Source organism: Urtica dioica, chromosome 9 (assembly GCF_054948205.1).
Source record: "Urtica dioica subsp. dioica isolate 48M chromosome 9, U.dioica_male_clone48M_v1_H2, whole genome shotgun sequence".
Taxonomy (NCBI): domain Eukaryota; kingdom Viridiplantae; phylum Streptophyta; class Magnoliopsida; order Rosales; family Urticaceae; genus Urtica; species Urtica dioica.
This window is the reverse complement of record NC_142764.1, coordinates 22,063,057-22,072,117: the sequence shown is the minus strand read 5'-3', so window position 1 is coordinate 22,072,117 and position 9,061 is coordinate 22,063,057. Positions and strand designations below refer to the sequence as shown.

Genomic DNA, 9,061 nt, shown 5'->3' with positions numbered 1-9,061 from the left:
TTATTAGCATTTAAATTCTCTCGTGTGACGTCGAGGGTCGACGTGTTAATTAATTTTCAATAAAATTAATTATGATGATTTTTGAGAACGTTCAAAAATTTAATTAGTCGATAAATCTAAAGATCTCGACTTGTAAGATTTTTAGATTTTTATTTAAGAGCCAATTAAGGGTTACGCGGTTAATTTATAATCACTTGACTCTTATAAGTTATGATTTACTTTTCGTACCTTCCTTGGTACATTTGAATGGTTATGGGTCTTAAATAACGAATTAATTTCCGAGGGCCGGAAATTAATAAATTAAATTTTTTTGAACACTAAATTAAAACACATCTTTTCCGTCAACGAACTTGAAACGAATTCGTCATTCTTTCCGAGCCCCACAATTAATAGAACCTCAAGCGAGGATTCTAATTTCTATAAACGAACTCCAGGACGTGCTAAGTCTTTTGAGGAGCGCACGAGGACAAGTAACGCGAATTGAAGCGTTGAGGCCATAAAGTCAAGCATTTTGACTATTCCAGGTAAGTGATGAGACATAAGTCAACTACTTACCAAGGGAATAACCTTGTTTGTTTGTGCATTTATTTGTTAGTAAACAAGAGTAGGAAAAACCTTAAAAATACGAACCCCAAAGATTAAGGCTTCGGCCACACTTAATGAAAAACTTAGTTCGGGTTTTACCCGTAGGTTCAAATGCTAACTTGAAGCAGCTACGTTGTTATTTGTTGTAGTTAGATCCCTCTACTAACCATAGGGATAAGTTAGATCAAAGGTGTCAGGAGAGCAGAAACGGACTCTCGGATTCGAACCGAGGGTAGAAGTACCAGGAGTTACATCTCGAGTCTTCAACCTAAAATACTTAACGAGCAAGAAAATGAAAACAATAATTCTTTCGGGATTTAACTCGAGAAGCTCTCCTGTATATGCTTAGTTCTGTACTCTATACGCTAAAGTACCCAAAGATTAAAAACGTTGTCGGTGGTACCCACAAGTCAATGACTCGTATTTAGCGGACTTAAAAGTCTGTGCGCTGAGATACTCATTACGCAATGGGTGAAGGTCACAATTCGCGAGCTCGTTGCGAGGCTGGAGACTCGACGGTAGCTGATGCAAGCACCGTATGGCGGAATGGGTGAAGGTCGCGATTCGCGAGCTCATTGCCGGCAGAGCCCAGTATGCACTGACGTCATAATAAAAATGGTACCACTAGTGGATTCCAGACAAAACGAAAACTCTTAGGCCATCGAAAGACTGCTGCTCGAAGTCTGAAATTGGTCTCTTGTCATTTCAGAGGTTATGACATAGAGATGTATAACCTTGCGGAGTGACAAGTGTTAGCTAGGATGTGATCACACATTATGCATACTATAGAATTAGCGGCATTTGCATCCTGCATTCTTCTGTGTTTGTTTGCACGTCATATGGTTCTGCATTAGATGCTTTCCTTTCATAGGTTAGACTCCCGCTTACTGAGTCAATCGACTCTTACTGAGTCAATCGACTCATATAGCTTTATGACCATTGGTAACGTAGATAAGGGAAAAGCTTGTAAGCGGGAAACGAGATTGAAGACCGAGACCGAGCACGTATTGCCTTGACATATGGGCTATGGGGTTTCTTAACCGGGGGTTAGTGTCTTTTGTTAAAACGTTCCGGAACGTATTTGTATAGGAGTCGCTATAAGACTGTAAGTTATAAAAGCGAAATTTTTTCTCGGATTTTCGCAAACTATTTTAATATATAAAAGTATTATGATCTCTTGTTTAATATGTACTGTTTGAGTCAATCGGTCATGGCTCGTGGGCGAGCTGTCGCTCGCGGATCGTGATATATATATATATATATATATATATATATATATATTTATATATATAAAGGAGAGGAGAGCTTCTCTCTCACGAAACACTGTTCAATGAAGAGTGTTTCGTGATTTTTTTTTTAAATTTTTTTTTTAAAGAAAAAATAAAAGATTGTACCATAAATATAAGTAGTGTTCATTCGTATCGATTTTTTTTTATCAAAAAGATAAAAATGTTTTAAGAAAATGTTAAATACTTTTTTTCCAAACCTAAATATTTATGGACATATCTTTGTATATTTATTCTTTCGGACTAAAATATCCTAGTTATTACTAGTGTATATAAAATATAAGTTCGAGCACGCAGTAGTGATTAAGGATAGAATTTGAAATGGCATAATTAATGTTGATCAGTACTCCTTATAAATATAAAAATTCACGAACAAGCAAACACATCTTTCTTCTTTACTTCATCGCTCCATTTTCCATTCCACGCAACTATCCTAACACTTTGCTTGTCTTGTCGACATGGTACCCAAGTCTATTTTATTCTTAATTATTTTCGTCACTCATATGAACCTTCGTTTGTATTATATATATTTCTTCTTAATAATTCCATTCATCAGATCAATAGCTATTAGTAGAGGCGTAAAGAGTATATCGTTTCGTACCTATGATTTGTATTTATTATGATTTTCTCAGGGCGGTGAGAGATGTTATGGGATTCAGAAGAGTATAGTTTCACGGCCAAGGAGTATCGCTTTAGGACCTTGGGGAGGGAAGGGTGGTAAAGCATGGGACCCACACAAGAATACGACAAATTACACTAAAATACGGAGGTTGTGTAGATTCGATTCATGTCGTATACGATAACGGCGGTGACACCTACACAAGCGTAAAGCACGGTTGGAACGGTGGTTGCGTCAAAGCAGTGGTATTTATTTTTAAGGTTATAATTTATAATATTTTTTTTTACCATAGAAGTTTTAATTGATGATTTACTATCACAGATAAAGCTGAAGGAAGATGAGTATATTAAAGGTGTCAACGGAAGGGTCGGGAATTTTAATGGCTGGAAAGTGATTCGGTCGCTGAATTTCCAGACCAATAGAAGAAAGCTTGGACCGTTCGGAAAAGAAGAAGGCACGTGCTTCTCTTCGCCAATAGATGGAAGTCACGTGGTCGGCTTTTTTAGAAGAAGCGAACAGTTTTTGGAATCCATTGGCGTACGAGTATCTCCGTTCCAAACTCTCACGCCCACTGTTCATATTCAAAACGTTGAAAATGTCAACATCTTCGCTACTTAAAAACTTCCTGTTATGTTGTATTTCACAAGAACAGATACAATCACAACCCCAAATCTTCAACCACAACATTAAATTAAGCATTGAAATCGAATCATTTTGATAAATTTTCAACAACATAATTTTGTATTCTCCAAACACTTGTTCCAAATTAAACACGATAATATTGTTTTCTATAATTATATCATTAAAACTAAATAATCTCTTCAGTAATAAACATTTTATTCATAATTATAATTCTTATATTTTTTTGAAAAATTATATTATTATTATTTCTTACTTTCAAATTTTTAATAAAATAAAAATTGTACTAAATTTGCCAACATTCAAAATACAACTATTACTTTTTGCAAACTACATACCCTAAGTTTACCGAATTCATCTCTTCGTTAGACAAAGTAATTCTCATGCCTTGGTATAGCATCATGCATACAAATAAACAAAGCACGCTTATTCGAAATCTTCTTCGTAATATCGTCTCAGGGAACGAATGACTCTGAAAAATAGTCGTTAAAGCGGTTGCGAGCGGCGTTTCTCGAACACGGTTTATAACTATGAGACAAGGAACGTATCCACGATAAGATCCTTTGTTATATAAAGAACAACACCTTTGGCGTAGCTTTTGCCTATGTTTTTAAGACTGCCTTCCCCGATCCTCCTTGCATTTCCCCTAGATGGCCTCTTACTGCTTGTGGATTGCCAAAAAGTTAACACATGCATATCTATGTCTACTAAAAAACTACTCACCCTTGCGGGATCGCGACCTTTTGTCCCGGCGAACAACAAAACCGTATGATAGTAACAAGATGTACTACGCAGTCTATGTAAAAATACCTACTAAGAGAAAGACTAACATTAAATAACAAGCACAAGTCTTAATGACAAGAAGAGTATAAACAAACTTAATAATCATCATCTCTTACTTAAATATATAACCTAATAATAATCAGCACTACTTGCGCATTCTCTGCAGTTTAATACTCTTCCTTCGAAATACTCTTCTTCAAAACTCACCGCAGAAGTATCTTCGCCAAAAGTGCGATCGTTGGTCCCGACTTGTACCGATTCCGGGCACGTTTTTTTAAACATATGTTGTTCCTGTAGCCGAAATAGTCTCATTCCTTAGCACGATGGTCTAAGAACTCTCGGACCTCACCATAACGGCATATGTATTGGACTTGGTAGACATTTCTTTCCTACAATACAGTGAGGAAGGATAAAAAATCATGTCTTGGAGCTTTTTATTCAGGAGCTCCGGATGAATTGGAGGTCGATGATAGATTTCAAACAGGGTAACCGCATAGACAAGTTGGTCCCTGCCAACTCCAGGAACGTGATACAATCAAAATCCAAAAAAAAAAAACTCACTCCTTGTGGGGAGAATAACGTCCTCGAGACCGGGATCAGTCCTCCGAACTATTAGAGGATCAAATTTTAGGTCCGGATATGAAAATCTCCCCGTTTCCTAACAAATACCAATCAAAACTACGACGCCTAAGAATTGGAAAACGCATGGGATCCAATAATCAAAATTCGAAACATTTTGATCCGCACAAATCTCCTAAGACAAGTCAAGGCAAAAAAGTGACATCCCATCAAAATAACAATCAACGAAAATGGATAGGACCTTACCCAAGCCAAATGCAGAAAGAACAAGATCGCAGAATCAAAGATTGGCCAAAAAAACGCGATCGAGAAGTTCAAAAGACGAAGCACACGCTCAAGAACCAGGAAAGAGCGTGGAGTGATTTAAAAATCCAGAAAATAGATTTATATATATTCGAGATAAACGGTTAGGATAAAGCGTGTCTAAGAAGCTTCGTCAGTCGAACGGTAAGGACGAAAGGTCGCGGCGATTCAAAAGCGAAAATGAATAAAACAATGCCGTGCCATTCTCTCGACCTCAATAAGTCAAAACAAACCATTCTCGGAATGTACCTGGAAGGAAAATAGTAAAAATGTTCGAGGTATAATTGAATAATATAGTTCCTTACCATTTTTACTAAAACACTAAGAAACTTGAAGGTTGTTGTTACTCATGTAAATTGCTTGAATCCGAGCACCTGCTCGGAGGCATCAAGAACAGAAGGAATCCAGCACCAAGCTCGAGTAAAATAGGCTCGAGAGCTCATGAAGGTTAAGTAATGACCCGTTCATAAGGTATGAACGAAACCTTCAGAGTAAAATTTTGAAAAGAAGAGAAGCTGGTAGGTCAAAGACTAGTCAAAACAAATCAAACACGTGTAAACAAATGATCACAATACAAAACGCACACCTCAACGGTTACAGGCTGAGGAAGAGAAGCATGACCGCCCATTACGCACGTCATAAAGACAGTTAATCGAGAAACCGTCAAGAACGTCGGAACTGATCACCCTATGTACTCGACTTAAAAGCTCTATAAATAGAGAAGAAGCTCACTGAACAGAACAAGACACTTTTTACACAAACAAGCACTCGCCTCAAATTTCACCTATCGTTCGGCACCCTCATCATTTCCTCTCTTTTAGATTATTCGTCTATATTTAGAGATAATCTTGCCTAGACACTCAGAGTTTTGGGACTGCGTTCTCGAAACCAAGTGCTCTTCGTGAGACATTTGTTGTACTAAATTTATATGTCAACAATTTGGCGCTAGAAGGAGGGGGTAACGTTGAAGATCAATGTCTAGCTCCTCAACTCCAACTGGAAACAACACCACATATAGTTCTGATCATCAGATCGAGCGCCACGATCGCACCTTGCCACTATCTTCCTCGTCCTAGTTTAGCTTAGCAGTTCAAAGAGATGCAAGAGCGACTCTCGCCTCAGGAAACCAGCAACTTTAAACTGGAAGAAAAGCTCCGTACTAAGAAAGTGACACTGCAAAGTGCAGTAGTGATCCCAGATGAAGATCCCTCACACCGACCCGACAAAGAACCTGTAGAGCAGGAGCCACGTATTAAGAAATCTCGAAAGCATGCCAAGGATCGGTATGAAAGAGAAGGGAATGAATCGGGCTCAGAAGGGTACCAAGTCAATCAAGAAAAGATTCCTGACCGGTACCAGCCTTCACTGAAAGAAGCAGGTCTTAGACCATGAAATGTCACGAGGTAGACTCAAAAGAGAATGAAGATAGCGCAAGTGCCAATCGATGGAGGCCATGTGGTTGTCTTTGTCGGACGAAGCCAACTGTTTCTGGCCTCCATTGGCGTACGAGTATGCTCCGTTCCAGCCTCTCTCCCCTACTATTGTTCATATGTTCATATTCAAGACGTCGAAAATGTCAACGTGTTCACCAATTAATTCAGTATTTCCTGTTTTCATTTTTTTTTTTTTTTGCGAAAATCACGTAGATATTATACTGAAATTGCGTCAGTTGAATAGGAATATATAAATAGCTTTGAAAACAAACAATCAATCAAATGGCTCTTAAGTTAATATTAGCATATCTGTAAAATAGTGGGCAATAATCAGTTTTTCTAGCCATTGAATACGAGTATAATAAAACAAAGGTCCGGTAAACACATTTTCGGGCCTTAATTGAAGTTCAAATAACAAGGCCTTTTTTTAATAAGAGAAAATTCAAATAAATAACAAAGCTCTTTATTTTTTATTTATTTTTTAAACAAACAACAAAGCTATTTAAAGTTTTCTTATATTCTTCATTCTTACTTTTATCATACCCCAATTGATATTTTCAACTATAACACATCCCTATTCTAACTTATATTCAAACAAAATAAAAATATATTGACAATGCACAACAATCCAAAAAAACACAAACACGGTACTAAATAATTCAATGGTTCATAAACCGCAGCAAAACTACCCTTGCAGAAAATTAAAAAACTAGAGAGTTCCCTTATATACAAAAGATCATACCAGAAACGTTACAAACACCTTAATCTGTTTTGTTTTCATTAAGTTTTCCAATTTATCATATGGAACAGATTTTACTACTAAATATTCTAATCAGCCACCTAACTTTATTAGCATATAATGCATACTTTGAAATATATGGCTTTATACAAACTTCGTTTATGCATGAATATATAGTAGGTATGATCTGTTATTTTTATTTTTTAGGTTACAGACGTTTTAGTAGAAACTATACCCCTTCCTTGATTGCACGTTTTGAACATTTTAATGATTTCATGTCACTCAAAGTCTCAAACTATGATTTTTTTTGGTGCTTATGAGACTATTTTTTTTAATTTGAATGTTGACTCAAATACTTTGATTGGGTGGTGTTCCTAAAGTCCAAAGTAATTATGAATTAATGCATTGTTTTAGAATAACATATTTTCTGGATTAATTTTGATATCTTTATTTATTGACAAAAGCTTATGTTGTTATTACCTTTTTTAAGCTGAATAGTCATTAGAAGCTAAGAGAATGGTAAAAGAATATGTCAAAAAATTTCACAAAGGCACATCTTAATAAAATTCTAAAGCACAATTTAGTAAATATTTTTAATACGTTGAATATATATAAATTAATATACAAGATACATATTTTATATTAAAAAAATATAAACGTAAAAACATGAAGAAAACGAATGACATAAAAATATATAAAATATGACAAAGATATTGAATGAAACAAAAATCAAACGAAGCTTGAAAATAAGTTTTGAAGGCGTTCAAAACGTGTGAAAGCGACATGTATGAAGCTGTTGCTTACGCTACCCAGTAATTAGTAATGATAACACTAGATTTAATATCAGATTATTTAGAAGTCTAGCTTCTCGATCGGGTATATGGTTCCCTATTAATACAGCCAATTAAGCTAAGTTCTAACACACAACACTCCCGCTTTACAAAGTATCTTATCTTTTCTCTTCTTCGATTCCAAATCACTCTTCTTCTTCTTTTGATCAAAATGGTACGGCAATAAAAAAATAAAATAGAAAAATCCCGTTTAGGTTACTCTTCGGCAATGAGGATTTTGTTCGTGTTGTGCTTTCTTTTATAGTTGTTTGTGTGTTTAGATCTTATTTTTCATTTTCCTTGTTCTCACGATATTCCTTATTTCGTACATTTTCTTTCTGCCTATTATATTTGTCACTTCCCCGTAAGTTGGATATATGATTTTGATGTTAGAAGTGTTAGAGCGTGATATTTGATTCATTAAATGTGTCTGTCTATGTCGTATGTATAATTTAGCAGACGTATATAATCAGTACTTTATATTATTAGTGAAAAGCGTAATATCAAATTAGTTAGTTTGCAATGATCAGTTTGTATACTTTTTCATGCTTGCATATAGTTATTATATAATTAAGCGTCCAAACTAGAGGGAATTGGTAAAAAACAATATGATTAATTTTGATATATTTGAATAGTCATAGTCTGGAATTAATTGTTTGTAGGAAGGAAGTGCAAGCGTGGCGGTTGGACCATGGGGAGGAAACGGTGGCACCCGCTTTGAAGATGATGGCGACTACGATGGGATAAAAGAAATCGACATATTCTCGAGTGATTGTATCGATTCCATCAATGTGTTCTACTCTAAGAATGGTGAGGTCATCGATGGTGGGAAACATGGAGGCGACGGTGGTTCCTTAACTAAGGTTTTTTTTCTTCTTCTTTCTTTTCGTAGCTTGTCTCACAAATTTCGCTCCAAAGAAAGAGCTCTTTCCCACAATTAAATTTGTTTTGAAATGAAAGTGGTGTTATCCTCCTTTCATTGTTAGCAAAAAATATTAATGATGCGTGCATGTGAATTCTTATTTCAGATTTGCATTGAATTCCCAGATGAGTACATAATTGGAGTGAGTGGGCACATTGGCCTTGTGAACTCTCTGAAAGTGGTCAAATCCCTCACACTCACCACCAACACACAAACATTCGGACCCTTTGGCGATGAAAACGGCACTCAATTCTCTCTTCCCATTGAAGAAGGACGCATCGTTAGCTTCTTTGGACGCAGTGGTGTCTATTTGGATGCCATTGGGTTTCGCATCCGCGCCTAA

General features: G+C 36.1%; 1 protein-coding gene and 1 pseudogene across 1 annotated transcript; both read left to right on the top strand.

Moving 5' to 3' along the window:
• The first annotated feature begins 1,052 nt into the window (after window positions 1-1,052).
• On the top strand, window positions 1,053-3,108 carry LOC149385826 (agglutinin alpha chain-like). The gene is made up of 3 exons (XM_089626411.1): window positions 1,053-1,121; window positions 2,568-2,735; window positions 2,812-3,108. The coding sequence occupies exons 1-3, from the start codon at window positions 1,053-1,055 to the stop codon at window positions 3,106-3,108; spliced, it is 534 nt and encodes a 177-aa protein (XP_089482537.1).
• Window positions 3,109-7,893: 4,785 nt separating this feature from the next.
• On the top strand, window positions 7,894-9,061 carry LOC149385825 (jacalin-related lectin 19 pseudogene; annotated as a pseudogene).